Source organism: Cryptomeria japonica, chromosome 11 (genome assembly GCF_030272615.1).
Source record: "Cryptomeria japonica chromosome 11, Sugi_1.0, whole genome shotgun sequence".
Classification (NCBI taxonomy): domain Eukaryota; kingdom Viridiplantae; phylum Streptophyta; class Pinopsida; order Cupressales; family Cupressaceae; genus Cryptomeria; species Cryptomeria japonica.
This window is the reverse complement of record NC_081415.1, coordinates 364,101,206-364,119,483: the sequence shown is the minus strand read 5'-3', so window position 1 is coordinate 364,119,483 and position 18,278 is coordinate 364,101,206. Positions and strand designations below refer to the sequence as shown.

General features: G+C 40.0%; 1 protein-coding gene across 1 annotated transcript in view; it reads right to left on the bottom strand.

Moving 5' to 3' along the window:
• Positions 1-18,278, bottom strand: part of LOC131049219 (uncharacterized) — a 214,579-nt gene that overhangs the window by 40,284 nt on the left and 156,017 nt on the right. Inside the window, exons 15-16 of the mRNA XM_057983262.2 lie at positions 3,157-3,258; positions 2,976-3,071 (exon numbers count right to left, since the gene is read on the bottom strand). Of these exons, the coding sequence (XP_057839245.2) occupies positions 2,976-3,071; positions 3,157-3,258 (198 nt within the window). The remainder of the gene's footprint in view (positions 1-2,975; positions 3,072-3,156; positions 3,259-18,278) is intronic.

Sequence of the window (18,278 nt, the reverse complement as noted above, 5' to 3'; positions counted from 1 at the left end):
TAGATTCATATTCCACTTTTTATATATCACTTTCTCAATATCTCCCTAGTAAAATGAAATTGCAACCCTTATCCAAATCTTCTAAATGATTACTCAACTGGGGCAGAATTAGAATAATAAACACACAAAATTGTATGAATGTAGATAACAAAAGATTTTGCAAGATCAAGAATTTCTAAAGCTTTTCTTAAGTGCTTTCGTATAGCTCAAAAGTGTTTTAAGCTATGTTCTACAAAGTTTTCAGGACATGGACAATATAAAACTAGGGAACCTGTTTCCAGGACAGCAAGGGAAAGGAATCCTTTCTCTAGAGGATGGAAAATAATAGAAAGGGAGAAAATTTAAAATATAAAAATTACCAAATATTCATATAATATGGCATTCACCATATTCATTATATAATCATGTTAAGAAACACCATGGCTGAATTGAGAACTCACATGAGTCAACATACAAATTAGCATTACAAATGAGCATATACAACAAAATGAAAAGGCCAGAAAGCCACAGCTAGAAAATGACAAAATGTAGACAGCTAGATATATCGCTGCGATGCCTCTGCCTATTAATCACCTAATTCAAATCACTCTGAATTTGAGACTCCCAATATGAGAGACTGACTCTAGTTTGGCTGCACCATATGATACTTGGTCCTCAATTGATCCGTAGGCATATATACAATCAAAAACTATGAACAACAAATCTCAAACTTGTAATGTCAAGGGTTTCATTTGTTGCTTTCAAACCTGCATTTTTAATCCTGCTGTGCATATATACAAAACCACAATGCATGATTATAGCATGAACTCATCCGTGGCTCTTGGATGCAACTACCGAGTGTTACACTTGCATGAAGACCAAACCAAAAGTGATTCCTACACTTACTATCATTGTCATTCTCTTGTGCCATCCTCCATGACCATCAATAACCCCAAATTGTCTTGTATAAAAGTGTTCTATTTAATTCATGCAGAGTGATCCACTAAACCATTACTAATTTATCACATGCACAATGCTCCTTTGATTGTTCCATTGTTCCTCAAAAGAATTTGAAAACCTGCAATCTCTCACCTAAACCATAAAATGAGTTTATTTGGCTTTTGTCTTTGTACACTTTGTAACATAGTTTTGCACTAAATAATCTTTGTTTAGTATTCCTTCACTACAGTGAGCTGTTCCAATAAGCACGTAAAAAAGTGTTCTCCCTACTCTATATCATATATATGGCGTAGATTTACGCCATGTTACCCTGTAATTGTTCAGAACAGACTTCAAAAGCCTTCACAAATCTCAGTATTGTTGCACACTCTACCTGTCGCAGTCTTGTTATTTTATTGTTTTATCACAGGAATGAGAAACTTTAATAAATAAAAAAATCCAGGGAGGCTGGCTGGCCATCCCCAACCATTCCCAAACTTTCCTTCCATTTCCAAGACATACCTGGGGTACTTTCTCAGAGATGTGAGAGGGGATGGCAGAAGGGCAAAATTTTTATTTGAACCCACATCCCCTGTATGGGAACATCTAAACAAGGGCAGGGGATACATCCCTGGGTTTCCTTGGTTTTTTGTCTCTATTTTTATTTGCTGTTCCAAGAAAGGTGTAGGAATCTGTAGTTGTATCCTAATACTACCAGAGCTCGATATCAAAATCAGTGCCATATGCTTCTGTTAGTGTACTTTAAGCACTAATAAGTAATATATCATCAATGTGAGTCCTTTAATGTTGATCGTAGGTCAAATAAAAAATTATCTTTGGAAGACTACTGGCTAGAGATAAGTTTGCTGGATATAAATAAATATTTTGTGTCAACTTAAATATACTAACCACTACAGGGGTTTACTTTTCTCTATTATTAGCATTTAAAGTTAATCATCAAGCTAATAATTAGTATCACATTTTACTAAAATTTCAATGTTACGTAAATCTTGCATCATGTGTTTGAATACTTGAGGAAGTTGTGAATATGTAATATATATGAAATAAAAACAGATCTTGCGTTCCACTTCTACCTCAACTAACAGTTAATGAAAGAATATCTCTATGATCTCAAATAAGGAAAGGAAAATAAAATAGCAATAACCATTCAACCCTAGCAAAACCATATCACTCCAAAGTCTACTACACAAAAGATAATGACTTGTATCAAACCAAATAGAGATAAATTCACTAACTGGAACCCATCATATTGCTGATTTAAAAAGGTAACACCAAGTTCAATGAAAACTTAAGAGATAGATTTTCACACTACACTTCGTATGCATGATGCTAACAAAACTAACATAGCAAACTATAAAGCAGTGACCTTGATTAATAACTAGTGTGCTAGAATGTCTCAGATCCCGAATAAAGTTACTTTCCTCTCTGCAAGTGTTTTATGAGTATTAAATTTGTAAAAGAACTGACAACACCATACTTTGGGTGAGCAAGACCAATAAACCTAATTCATGTATACTAGTGGATAACCCTGAAAGCTCAGAAATTCGTAAAATCTCATTATGAATGTCACTATTGCATCTTTCTCTCTAAAACAAGGCTGACACAATTTTTGTTTGCCTAATGGCTGATTACATTACCTAACTGCCAAATGATGGGATAATTTCATTAAAAAAATTCAATAATCAATAACCTGCTAATATGTAAAGGAGGTCAAGTCAATACAATATACCATTAAATCTCATGATCATATACATAAGAACCCTATAAAGAAAACTTGTGCTCTATAATATAGAACTTGTGTTATGTAATTGAAAATATAATATGCTCATAAGAAAGACCAGTGAACAGCTAAGAAGGGGATGAGATTCATATGTTGATAACTCCAACTGAAAATGCAAGATTCATATAAATACCACTAAACAAAACATCTAAAAATATAAGCTTTACTGCCAAATGTTCAAACATGATAAATAGTGGTATTATCCAAAATGTTCCAGCTTACTTCAAGCATAAGAAGTTCAGATTTGTGAGAGTACCCTTTTATCTAGATATGAGTGCACACCACTGGAAAGATTCAAAAGAGCTTGCAATGCTCCTGGTGTATCGAAGTTGTCCTCAAGCCTCTCTCTTACCTGTAAATCAACATTCGATTAAATATTGGCCTCCCTATCTGTTCACTAGAGGGTCTTTTAATTAACATTTATGCAGTGATCTTGCCTGTGAGGTCGTAATTGCTAATAAATTTGCAAACTCCTCCTCTTCTTGTCCCCATTTTTGAACATTTTCGAAACCTTTAACATAACTTTCTCCATCAATTTCCTGCAAAACTCAAAATTAGATTCCACCCCTGCTCACACCACACTTTGTTAAATGAAATAAGAATGCAAAGATTGGGCATGCTAACCTTTAAAATACCCAGGTTCGCATATCATAAAATATATATCAACAAAAAATTATCATATTTTATAGAATTCGGAACTGAAAAACTTTGCCTCTTATTTTCTTGATTTTTTATTATTTACAATAGGAATTCCTATTTCATTATAAGCTATGCAATACAGTTACTAGGATAGTAACTTATGTCACAATAAAGGTTTGGAACAACTCATCTAAATGGCTACCATATTTCTTAGTCTCTTACAGGAATTGCATATTAAAGCCTAGGTAACTTGAGATAGACCAAATGACCCACTTATTTTGCTCTGATTTTACACAGATAGATACATGTGAGTGAAACCTAAAAGGCTTTCCACCTTTCCTAAATGGTCAAACTTCACAGTCATCCATAACATTTTCACAATTTAGTTTTGAAAAGTTCATTTCACTTATCATAAAGAATGTCTTATCTGTTGCAGATTTTGTCATTGATGTCAAGGATGATTGTCATTGTCCTAAAAAAGAGTTTTTGGAATTGAAAATGTGTTGACCTGCTTGAGCTGCCTAGATGTGTTCTTGAGCTGTTTGAGCTCTTTGTCTTTTTGGTTGAGCTGGTTACTTGTCTGCTTGAGCTGCTTGAGCTCCTTGCTAGTCTACTTATGCTACTTAGTTGACAGCTTGAGCTGCTTGTGTGTCTACTTCACCTGGCTGCCTGTTTACCTCAGCCAATTACTTGTCTGCTCGTTTGTGCCAGGTGTCAGATCATACGCCATGTCATCTTTGAATTGTCAAAGGAGCTATTGATATGATTTTTTATATGATAAATATTTTATTAGATGAAGTTTGCTTATGTGGCACAATGATTTAGTTCAAAACGATGATTAGTCTGCTATGTATAATGGAGTTGAGCTGAGATAAAAGAGGGTGTGCACTGTATGTAACAGAAAAGTGTTAAATACACATGATGCTTCTGTATGTCTGTATAGGGCAGCTGTGTAACATCTTATTTTCTACTTTAAGGAACCATTTCCTTCTTTGTCAGACTTTTAAAATGAGTCGAGCTTGTCTGCTGAGGGAGAGTTATCATGTAAAAAGTATGGTCTCATAAGTGCATTAAAGGAGTTTTTAATATGTGCGGTTACTCAAAAATTTTGTGCTATGATATATTAAAATATATTGTCATCACTGTTGATACTGGATGTGAACATGTTTGGGAATATATACCTTCCGTGGTGGTGAGTAGTCTCCTAGAGCGTAAGTGATCATAGCATGGAACAAAAGATCTGAAGGAGGACACTACAATAGAGGAGGCTCTTAGCCTGTTTGAAGCATTAATTATTATTACTGGAGCATTTTTCAGTGTGGAGGTTGTGGAATAAGCTGTTGCAGCAATCATGTAACTTGGAAAGTAGTGGGTAACAAAGGAAAATACAGAATATGCTGCATTGCAGGTCTTTGAAGATGAATACAGAAGCATTTTTTTTTGAGGATTCGGATGTTGCTTGATAATATATATGTAGTGTGTAACTGAAGACATGGGTTTACGGAGTAATTGAATAATACATATTAAGATCGTGGACATGTGAGCCCAAATACTGTGCTGCTCATAAAAGATATAATATGATATAAAATGTCTGTGTCACTTTCAATATCAGTGAGGCTGCATATAAAAAGTTTGATCTGAATGCCGTGTATGGACTGTCATGCTAATTCAAAAGGGGGACATGAGTTTCAAATATAAGGTGATGGAGTGTATTTAGTTAAGGAGGCAGATACGGAAATATTGTATCTTATGGAGAAGTTCCTTTGTTATTCTCAAGAAGTGTTTTCAGAATTCTCAGGTATAGAGGCTGAATGGTTAATAATCTTGTTGCTGCAACTCAGAGAGAAGAGATGTCCATGCGAGTAAAAGAGGGGTTATCTGATATAGCTGGCTGTTGCTAATATTACTGAGCTTGGAATGTGGTGAAGTTAATTTGCTTAGCTTCAGGAGTCTTAATATTCTTCGCTAAATTCAAGTGCATTTAAAAATCTGGAGTAGGTGCTTCAGCAGACTGAAGTTGATGCTTCAAAGGGAGTAGGTGCTCTCAGTGAGTTGGTTCTCACTTTAATAATTTGGGTTGGTGCCTATTGGTTAATAAAAGCTATTGTGCTCCGTGGTGTTTTACCCGAAAGGGTTTTCCACGAGAAAATTCCGTGTTTGCTTCTTGCTTTATGATTTCTCAAGTTTTATGTGGTTGCATGTTTTAAAGTTTTAAAATACTAATTCACCCCCCGTCCCCCCACCTCTCAGTATTTTCTGTATGCTCTTCATTACCCTATCAAATGTTTTCTGCACATGACATATTCGAGGGAGAAGGATAAATAACCAAGTTGACAATAACTTTGCATATGGAAGTATCTAAACAGTTATGGACCATGGTAAGGTGAAGTTAGAAATAACCACAATAACAAGCATAACTTAGCTCTTACTTGATAATGACCTCTAGATAACACACAAATCACCAAATGAAAAGAAAGGAAAACATTTAAAATGTTAACTAAAATCTAAAAAGAATTCATTTCAGGTGTGAAAATAGCCTCCTCTTGACTAAAAACTATTCATTTGATTGACTGCATATATTTATCCACTCCATCATTGCCTTATCTACTTTACATAAATACTATTCCGTGCATTGTTCTCTTGATGGAAGAATTTTTGTCCCACATAGGGTAGAGGTCACGCTTCTTGTAATAGGGTTGTCACCTACATTATCAATATTTAACCCTCAAACAACGCTAGAAGTTCTAATAAATATTATAAGCAATACTTCATAGTGCTTCTCCATCTCTTTTGAGTTTCAGTGTGGCGTTGTCACTAATTTTGGACTTTTTATGTAAGTTTAGTTTGTTTTTTGGAAACACTAGCACGCCAATATGGTCCTAACAAAATCAGGACAACACAAGTTGCAAAGCAGAGTAGCCAGAAACTCCTATGTCCCTCCGTGGGCATGCGTGTCCCCGTATGCGAAACGGATACGTATCCGATACAGCCCAGATACACATTGGATACTGTACCCATGCATGCCCAAAAAACCTTGATTTCCAATCATGCCAAATACTATGTGATTCGACTTTTTCATAATTTGACAATAAATCTTCTTAAATTTAATTTAAAAAAACTTCATTCATGCAATTTTTTTTTAAAGTATAAACAAAACCTACACCAAATGACAAAGACAAATGAAATGATTTTCTATTTCAGCAACCCATTTTTTTGGGTTATCTTCCAGTGCAACTCTAGTATTCTTGCATATTGTAAATTGTTAAATCAACTTATAGTTATTTATGTAGCAATTATGTGTCCATATTGCTTTGGAAGTAATGAAAATCTCCTCTAATAACTTAGAAAATTGTGTTGAATATATAAATATGTGATTCGTATGAACGTCGTGTCCAGCCGTATCCATATTGGGGGTCTTAAAAAATGGCCGTATCCGTATCCATATTTGTATCTGTATCTGTGTCCATGCAACGTTGTTGCAAAGTAGTCCATTCATCACACAGTGCTGGCAAGGGTGGAACTTTGTTAAAAATATCTGGTAAATTGATCATTTTACCAACAATCCACACAATGATGCCCAAGCTAATTCAAACTTTAACCATCAAAATGCATCATTCAGACAGAGACTACAATTCTGGGTGGTTTCAAACAATGGAAGTTACTAATAGAACCCATATGCCAGGTTTGCAATAATGGACATATTCTTTATACTTAACAACTAAAAGCATGCATATATCCAATAATTGATACAAGCCTTAAAACATCATCAATAAGGTGGATGGAGTTTATGCAGACCATAACACTGGAACTTGCCTATAATAAGGGTTTAGCTCTTTGATTTAATAGACAAGCTTCTTTCCATTTTTGTAAAGATTTCTATCTAGCTGTTACTTCATGCTGGTAGATTTCCTCATCTTAGATTAAGCTTTAGATAATTGTTCCTCAATAATCATTTCTCTAACCTCCTAAACCATGTTCTTATAAAATTGGAGAAAGTCCCTATTTGAATAATTCCAATGAAGGATCTCCCAGCCCTTTCTCAGGGGGCTTGAATTTGGAAAATGAAAAAACCCTTGTTCACAGGATTTAGAATATTATGAGATCACTTAGTCAACACGAAGTAAGTTAACTTCTTCCCCTTGCTATTAACAAGTGAAGATCCACACATAATCTTTTGTCACTAACTTCCTTCATCACATCTCCATCATTATATGTTTGATTTTTTATACCAGTGTAAGATAATTCAGGGATATCTATTTTTCAGATGGCTTCTGTTCCCCTTGACAATTCATCGAATGTCCCATCTGCAGCTATTACTTGGTTTCCCTCCCATATGAAATATTCAACCATTTGATTTCCAATGATGGTTTATGATCTTCAGCTTCTGATTCATAAGTTTAAACTTACCCAATTGGAAAGACCAGCCATCTGATTAGATTGCAGCCCTCTTCTTGTTTCACCGGGTTCTCCTCCTTTTGGTTCTTTGAGAATTATTACTATCTTCCAAAAAAAATCTTCTGAATGAGGCGCTGAAGGATGATTTATATTGAGCTGCCTATAAACATGACAGATTGTGAAATCGAAAACAGTACACTGATGACAAAATCCATTTGCCAGGTCCATCAAACACATCCTCATATTTAAGCAAATATTTTATCTCTGTATTATTCTCAATGGAAACTTGCCCAATCTTTTCACTTTTCCCTTCTCAGTAATTTTGTCAAACAATTTGCTCGCAAGTTCAAGTGTTTTGTTCCAGACTTGCGGACATGAAGAATTGGTTTTCATTTTTAATGCAAAGCAAGGGTAAATTAACCATGTATTGACTGATAGATACAACTTATATCCTTACATGCATTTCCACTGAAAAGAGTATTTCATTTATTACAATAACGGATAAAGATTAAAAGCAAATATAAATTTATCTGACATCTTGTAAATCTGAGACATTTCTCTGTGACTGCATACAACCGAGATTACAGCAGCAAGAAAAAACTATAATAAACCACATTCTGCAGTTGTACAAACTACAATGTCTTGCAACACCTAACAAACAAAATCTATGAAAATGACTTCTCAAAGATGAACTTTCAGCTCCTCAATAACAGCACGATCCACTCTAAGAAAGCATAGAATAAGGGCCACATCTAAGTCAGAAGATAAGTTGGCCACCATTCAGCTCCAGAACATCCCAGATTTCTCACATCCAATTAGAAGATTTCATATGCTGATTATAGAGGGAATTGCTCCTTTAAAAGCAAGCAATGAATAATAACTACTGAAGACCACGCCACACATGCCAAAGACCTCCATGCAGCAACTGGAAACTCCAACGTCCAGCACTCAAAAGATACACACCTCTTTACTCTTCTAAGATATTCGGCTCCTTGTCTTTTAGTATTGACCCAAATAGCTAAACAGGCAGCTGAGGAAAGCTCGCATTAGCTGATAGCTGGCAGCAGGTTTGAATCAAAAGACTTCCCTTTTTTTGATTTTTATCACCTTCAAATCTTCTTCATTGGGTGCAATACCCTTTCTAAATGAACTTTGTCTTTTCCTCCTTCATATGCGCGAGGCCTTTTTGTCACTTTCTGATTTGTCTTAGTGCCAAAACAAGGACAATCTCCACAATTACTGAAGAAACCCACGCCTAGATAACACTGATTACTTCTAAAAGAATCAATCCAAAGATGCCTAATCAAAATTTAAAACTCAGAAATTTGTCATTGACGAAGACTTCACCAATTTGCAAACCAATCATTAATCTTCAATGTGAAATTTGAGAAACTTTGCCAAAACACCAGCTAGGGAGGAATCTTTCATCACCAAAACTAATCTTCCCAAGAAGGTTTTCTTCCTCCAAAGGCTGAAATGGATCAAGTCCAAACTCTAGAACCACAAGGGTTTCAAACAAAAAAATAGAATAAGCTCAACATACCAGATGAGCTCTCAAACCTCTTATTTATAAGCCTTTCTAGAAACTTTCAAAAACTCCTTTATAAAATCACTTTATTAAGTTATTAAACCTTTTAACTCAAAAAAGTGATTTATTTTATTTTTACAGACATTTCTGGCTAGAAGTCACTTTTAAAAGTCATCTTTTAAATCTTTTCATTTTCTTTCCAACAAGCTATAATACTGGGGTGCCCAATTAATTATTTTAATTAAAATGGTGACATTAGCAAAATTAATTAAATATAGCTCAATAATACACCCACAACAATGGTCAAAATGCTTTACAATTGAAATCTGACTGCGTAGGAGTGATCTCGTAGATGACTATATAAAAATTGACATCCCTTAAATAATCTTGGAGCCCAAACCAAAAGCCAAAAATAACATCTAGAAGCATCATATGACTCCTCTAAAACATCTGAGCTCACTAGTAGCATCAGATTACCCCACTGAACACACTGACACAAACCCAAAAAATCAGCACCAACTGCATTGCAACAGAACTCGAAGAAAGGGATATTGCATAGCTTGCTAATATACAACACTATACAAATTCAAATTTAGGTCATTATGCTTCTTCATTGAGTCATGAATGTTGAACAAATATATTTATCTAGACAATTACTGATCCATGTAAGGGTGTATACTCGCATGCACTCTTGCGTGGACTAAAAAATCTAAATAAAAAATGGTGCTCCCGTAGGAATTTTCGAATAAAAGACAAATCACTTAGTAATTGTAAAACCCTCAATCCCACATTCCTATGAACAAAGGAGAATTCTCATTAAATCATTAAAGACTTCAAATAACTGATCTCTTTCTTTTTTTGAAATAACTAATTCAAGATATATCCGTTAAGGCCAAAATGGAACTTTGTGCCTTCTTTCGGATGGTTGGACGGATGGAAAGGACCACACTGTTATCAAATTTTTGGTTGCCTAAAATGGTGATGTAATTTTTTTGAATTTAGTCAATATGCCTCTGACAAAGTAAAATACGCAAAACTTTGAGCCTAATATTGGAGGAAGTTGCCTTAGAATATGGCATAGAGAATGTTGTATCAGCGTACATAGCAATTGGGAGATTGCTCCATCAAAGGTATCCATCACTATCTTGGACCCCTTGTCCAGCACAATGCCCCTTGCTCCAACAGAGGTATCCATCACTATCTTTTAGAGGACATAAGCAAAACTGTTTGGGGAAGACCAGTTGGATTAGATGAAAGAAGCATATAAAGATTTATTTATAATCATCCTTTGGTTCTTAGTTTGATGAAAGGTCACACCAAAGGGAAAGAACTAATGCAGTCATGTGTCACAAGATTTGTAACGATCTTCCTAACGTTGCAAAGCATTATTAGTTTGTTGACTTCTTCAAAACAAATGTTTGAGTCAAGCATCACTAGATTCATCATATTCAAATAAGCCTAAATGATGGCAGATTGCAAAGATAATCTTTCATAATCTCTTTGCACAAATTGATATAGAGATCATAATGATAACCTCAACAAATTGATTTAAGATTCAAATTGAGTGTTGACGGGAATAATCATTATGTTATGTTGGTATATTATGTTTATGTTGTCGTCGGTAATAATGAGTTACGGCGGTCAGTTAGTTAGCCGACGGGTAGGTAGTTGGAGTCGCGACGGTTGTGTCGCACCCCTTCGGCTGTCATATATTGTACCACCTCCGGGTGTTGGAGGATATGTAATGTGGACGACAGATTATAATATGAACATCTTTTGACATTAATGGAAAGCTTATTCTGGTACTTCTTTTGTATTTGCATTGTGCATTGCTGTTCGATTTCTGTATTCTTCCTGTTTACCCAGTGAGGTAAACATTTGGCGCCGTTGCCGAAATTATTTCGGGAGGGACGAGAATATACTACATGGCACAGGGATAATGGGACAACCATTGCCCGAGGGGACGAGCAGTAACCCTGACGAGGATCACCAAGAACTGTTCGAAGGAGAACGAGCACTCACAAAAGATTTCTCTTGCATCCTTCAAGCGGCCATCGAAACACACGTACGGAGGGAAGCCACCATTGAGGCTGTTCCAGAGGATGCTGTGTGGAGAGCGCTTGGTGTAAGCCCGGCGGTGAATCGGTTAATGAGCAGTTTGCCTAACCTTCTGGCTCAAGCATTTTTGGCTCTTCAAAACCGCAGAGAAGACACCTACCGTGAGAACCGACGACAGCAAATCTTACGAGAATTTCATGAGCGCCAGGATGACGGACGTAGGGAAGACCGACGAAGGACAAATAATCCTTAAATTGTGAAGGGAGAGAAATAAAGAACACTATTAGAAGCAGAAGAATTATGTTGATTGTATACAAAAGAATGAATTAATAAAGACGTGTGGTGTTTTGGTTTATGTGTTGTGAAACATGAAATTGTACCACAATTAATGCCCAATTTATTGAATAAAGACAGAAATAAGAAATTAGAAACCGACGAGTGGGAGGCTGCGCAGAAGGCTTTGATTCTGGAACAACGTGTAGAACGTAGAGGGAGGCTGAGGCAACTTGCCGAAGGACGACCTACCGAAGGGTTGCTCGAAGGGAACCAAGGAGGTGTCACGGAAGGTGCAGAAGCCGAGGGGAATTTCTACGCGTCGCCAGACTACTGTAGAGCGAGAAGCCTCGAAGAGTTTCTGGAGGAAACTAGGTTACGGAGAGAACTAGTTGAAGAGACTCGAGATCGGTTCAAAAACTTATCTCTCACGCCACAAAGGGAGGATCACCGAAGGGAGCCGGGCACGGGTGATGGCGAAGGGGAAGCTAACCGCACGGTAGTCGCTCTCACGCCACAAAGGGAGGATCACCGAAGGGAGCCGGGCACGGGTGACGGCGAAGGGGAAGCTAACCGCATGGTAGGTACAAGGCAGAACACCGTACCTTTGGTCACCACCACAAGAGACATCAGCGGCATCGGAGGGAGCAGCGCCGGAGGGCAGACACGGCCACAACCACCTCCAAGTGGACAACTTCCATCAATGGCGACCAAACAGAAGTTGCCCAAATTCAACGGGGATAGCAAAGATGATCCCGCACGGCATTGCCATACCTGTGAAACCATCTGGACAGCCAACGGGGTGACTGACCAGGATGAATGGATGAAGCAGTTCCCCGCCACACTGAGAGGAGTGGCTATTGACTGGTATTCAGACTTGGATAAAACCGGGGTAACTACGTGGGATGAATTGAAGAAAGCATTCGAGAAGGAATTTCGGCTTCTCCGAGATGATAATGAGATAGTCTCAGAAATCTATGGAACAAAGCAAGGAAAGAAGGAGACCGTACGGGCATATGGCCGCCGGCTAAAGGAATTAGTCGGAAAGATGGAAAGCCAACCGACTGATGGCTTAAAGAAGCGGTGGTTTGTCGAGGGTCTGAACCCTAAGCTACGACGAAAGATGAAAATTGTGCCTCCGACATCCTACGATGATGCATACAACTGGGCCATGGACTTGGAAAGTGAAAATAAGACGGCCAAAAAGAAGAAGAATAGATCTTCGTCATCCTCTGAAGATGATACGTCGGAAGAAGAGAGTAGCAGTGATGAGAAGCCGAAGAAGAAAGTCACGGCCCTTCAGAAGGATATGGAACGGATGTTAAAAGAGTTTAAGACAATGAAGGGGACCACAAGCAAGGATGATGAACTGTGGTGCACGGATTGTAAGGAGAGCGGCCACACAAAGGGTGTCTGTCCCAAGAAGGCATTCTGTGACATCTGCCAGATCATGGGACATTCTACGAAGGAATGCCCATACAATCTGAAGGCACGTAACCAGCAAGTGCTCTTTGCACATGAGCAGCCCTCCACATCGGATTCAAACAATAATGCATCTTCCGAAGGCTACCGAGGAAACCAACGAGGCGGACGGGGGAATAATAATAATTCCACCAGAAACAGGGTCCAATACGACGCGAAGGGACGCCCGATGATTCAATGTAGGGCTTGCAATCAATGGGGTCATTACGCACGAGAGTGTAATAACAATGACACCGCTCAAAAGCTATGTCAGTGGTGTGGCCCCGGTGACCATGAAGATGCCGATTGTCCGAAGTCTGGCGTAGGGGCCAATCTGATTGATATCGAAGGCAACACACGAGGTAAAGAAGCCATCCTTGCTCTTACCCGAGGGTAGGCAAAGGAAGCCCGATACCCCCATCCCCGCACCGAGAAGCAGAGAATGACGGAGGCAAGGGAGGAAATAGAAAGGGCCATGAAAGCCCAACGGGGAGAGACACACGAGTCATCTGGACCCTACTACACAGACGCGAAGAGGAACATTGTACGACAGATGCTCCAAATGGAGGTACCTGTGAAACTGGAAGACCTCCTACACACCATACCGCAATTGGGGACAGTGTTGTTGGGCACAAAGGTTGATAAACCCAAACCGAGAGACATGGACGCTCCCATACTAGGAAGCTCGGCAACAAATCCAGTTGTACTTACCGTCAACAATGGCCGACACCCAGCCGTGGTGGAGATGGGCATCCTGGGCACCATCCTGACGGATACTATAATAGATGGCGGTTCCGGAGTAAATGTCCTTCCGGAGGATACATGGAAAAAGCTAGGAAAGCCCACTCTGTGGCCACCTACGTTTAATCTGCTAGGTGCAGACCAGCACGGGATTAAACCCCTCGGCATGTTGATGGCACAGCAAGTCACCGTGGGTGCACAACCTTTTGTACTCGACTTCGTGGTCATTCCATTGAAACAGAAAGGGTATGACGCCATACTTGGAAGAGGATGGTTGGTGGCAGCGAAAGCAAACCACAACTGGAAACGAAATACACTCTCGATGGAGAGCGGAGGCAAGAAATTCACTATTGATCTCCGGACGCAGTTGGTGAGCGAGGAACTTGCCTCTTCCTCGGGATCTGAATCCGAGAGGGAAAATGACCCACGAGACGAAGGGAGAGAGGGGATGGACCCAGATGCCGAAGGCATATTAAAAATCGGAGGTTGCTATTCGGAGGATGACACAGATTCACTAAATGGATTGTTCCATTGGCAACAGGAGGACTATGAGATGTTCTCACCCTCCTGTAACGTATTAAGCGTCGAAGGAGAGGAGCCAGATCAATATCCTCCAGAATACAGAGAATATTGGAAGGGAGACGCCCCAAACCCTGGCGACGTAAATAATCCAAAGAGTGTCGGCAACGATTGGAACCCTGTGTGGAAGGCCGTAGCCTTCAAAATCTTTATTATCCTTCTTCTTCTTATGTACGGGAAGGAGACCGTGGTCCCTATAGAATTTGTGGTTCCAGGTTTTCGGATGGCCATGGAAAATAAACTTGCCACCAATAGGTTTAAATTGAAACCCTATCACGCGAAGCGCGCAGGGGACCCGAGAGGCCGAACAGACACCCGAGAGCCCGAAGGGGGACCCAAGAGGATGGAAGGGGACCTAAGAGGCCGGGCAAGCGACTTGAGAGGCACAGGACAAAAGCAGGAGACTTTTGGGCGAGGAAAACCGAGAAGGATGAAGGGCGATCCCAGAGACAGGGGACCCGAGCAGAAGACTCTTTAGACAACTTACCAAAAAAAAAAAAAAAAAAGAGAAAAAAAAATCACACGGTCGTACGACAGCGATCGTAAGGGACACAAAAAAAAAAAAAAATGTGAAAAAAAAACGCCACCGTACGGGGCCGTACGGCAGATGACCGTACGGTTGGAGGAAAAATATATATATATATAAAAAAAACAAAAAACGTAAAAGTACCAAAAAAAAAAAAAAAAAGAGAGAGAAAAAAGCCACCGTACGGTGGGCCCACCGAAGGTGGCATCACCGTACAATGGAACCACCGACGGTGGAGCCACCGTGCGATGGAACCACCGACGGTGGAGCCACCGTGCGGCGGAGCCACCGTGCGGTGGAACCACCGACGGTGGAGCCACCGTGCTGTGGAACCATCGACGGTGGACCCATCGTGCGGTGGAACCACTGACGGTGGCACCACCGTGCGGTGGGAGCCACCGAAGGCCGCGAAAAATATAAAGCGCCGCATGAAGACACCGCCACGCAAGGTTAAAACGCCGCACACCGCACCGCACAACACCGAACACCGCCGCACAGCAAGGGATAAAGGAGGAGGAAGACGCACCGCACGGCCCGATCAACACACACAGCAAGGGTTACGCGCAACAGCCGCAAAAGGGAAAAGAAAAAACCAAACAAAAAAGAGAGACCAAGCCCGCACAATCCACACAGCCACGTAAGGGCAAAACGACCGCCACAGGTAGACCAAGCAGCCGCACGATTGGAGGTGCCAGTGCTGTTGTTGACCGTACAGGGAGGTTGTATGGCCGGAGTGCCATCGGGGACATTACAGTGCCTTAAAAAAAAAAAAAAAAACGACGACGGATTGAAAAATGATTCGATGACATCTGGAGCCTGGACACTGAAAATATTGGAGTGTAGAAGAAGGGTTTTGACATCATAAAATATCACAGAAATGATGCGCGCCATGGACTTTCGTGGGGTTCTGAAGGTTGTAAATTGGTGTTGGCGACAGGGAGCGCACCTGGGGCGCTGCCCCAGGATCCCGCGAGGGGCGCTGCCCCTCGACCCCGCAGGGGCACTGCCCCAAACCCCGCGGGGGCGCTGCCACTCGACCCCGCTGGGGGCGTTGCCCCCAGACCCGCAGTTTATTTTGAGCTACAAAAGACCACGGGCAGTGTTGTGGTTGTCCGTATTGTGTGAAAGAAGCCCACAGCTAAGCATTGGCAGGGAAGCCATAAGCCGTAGAGGGAGACGGATTTGGAGGTTGCGAACAAACAGAGTTTGAGGGAAGGCATTGCAGGTCCGCGCAGTTGTATGACACTAGGGAGTTATTCAGTTCAGTTTTTAGCCTTTGGGGAGTGTGATGGAGGATTTGAGGTGGCTCCTAGCATTTGTGCCAACGGATTGTGGCCACCTCCAGGCATGACTGGTACGCTTTGAGGAACTCGGAGTATGTCTCGGCTGGACGTGAGGTTGCCTTGGTGGATGCATAGAGGGCTCGGGAGGAGCTGACCACCAGGTTGGAGGCAATAGTCGCGTGAGACTTAGTTCAGCGTACCCAGGAGTTGGATGCCAGGAGAGCAGCACGGGTGGCTATCGAGGACAAATTGGCTAGGGAGATAGTATCAATTGAGTAGCAGTTGGTGGAAGCTAAGACTGAAAAACGTGTTTTGCAGACAAGTTTGGGTTAAGCATAGGAGGACTGTGATGGCAAAGGAAGCAATATTGGTGAAATCCGCACTTGAGCATCAGATGGTAGCAGAAAAGGGTTTTCAGGTGAGGACGCAGCAAGTGTATAAGATCCGGGCCCGACTGGCGTCAGTAGTTCCTGCCGTTCATCTCTATTTTGTATTAAGTCGTCGGAGTCGACTTCTTTTCTTGGGGGGGATGATGTTGACGGGAATAATCATTATGTTATGTTGGTATATTATGTTTATGTTGTCGTCGGTAATAATGAGTTACGGCGGTCAGTTAGTTAGCCGACGGGTAGGTAGTTGGAGTCGCGACGGTTGTGTCGCACCCCTTCGGCTGTCATATATTGTACCACCTCTGGGTGTTGGAGGATATGTAATGTGGACGACAGATTATAATATGAACATCTTTTGACATTAATGGAAAGCTTATTCTGGTACTTCTTTTGTATTTGCATTGTGCATTGCTGTTCGATTTCTGTATTCTTCCTGTTTACCCAGTGAGGTAAACATTGAGTATTTTAAGTTTATTTTTTAAAAGTATTTGATTTTATTATAAAATTATAACTTTAATTTCTTTGTATTTGTAGGTTAGAGTCATGTAGTTTCCACAGTCCATGGAGATGTATAACAGATTTTCTGGCATAAACTGTGTGTTTGTAGGTGTCAAAATCCCTGGTTAGCCGATAGAGTTATGTGCTAGGTAGATGGGGATCAAAACCCAATGGCATACATTTACGAAGCCATGGATAAGACCAAAGAGTCCAACCAAAACTATCACAAGGGGAACAAACTTTAATTTGATCCCATTTGAAAGATCATTGATCGAAGGTGGAACAATCAACTCCACAAACCATTTCATGCAGAAAGATACTTCCTCAACCTTGATTTTGCTATTCAAATCACTTCACAAATCCTAACGGAGAGGTTATGGAGAGCCTCATAATATACATTGAGAGGATTACACCTAAGGTAAAGGTGAGAAACCTCATTGTTCAAGAATTACACAAATAGGATTACAAGGGTAAGCTCTTTTCTTCAGCACTAGCTATCTCAGGAAGAACCACTCAGTCACCAAACAACAAAAATTGGAGTCTTTACATCACATGCATCTTACAAGTTACAAATTTCAGCTTACAACTATTGATTAAATATGATTTGCTTACTAACTCTCGAGCATCTTATTTGTAGGTTCTTGGTGGGTAGATTTATGTGCAAATACCCCAAATCATCAAAGATAAGCCCTCCACATTTTGTGTCAACCTTGTCATGCATCTTGTTGCGACTGAAAATAGAGTTTGTTTGAGGCTATTCACCAAAACAAGCAAAATAATTTTAACTCAAAAAATGCCTCAATGACCTTGTCTTTGTACAATACAGCTTTCAGCTTCACACAAGAAAGGTAGAAGACAAATAATAGGTGATTAATTTGGATGACATTGATCCTTATATCGATTTAACATGGCAGGATAAGGAGTCCCCATTATTTGCTGCAAACAAGATTTTTTATTTTGAGAGGCAAGCAATCATGTGGCTATGGTAGGAGTTACTGGATTGTCAATGGATGACATTGATGAGGTAGAGGAGGATTCATTGCCATCCACTAGTACAATAGAGGTCGAGTTGAAGACACAACAATAGCCTTCCATCCCAGGTGAGGAGCTGCAATAAAGCACGAGAATTGCAACCTGTCCCCAATCTAGATGTAAAATGTAATAATATACAATAAATAAATTATGATGA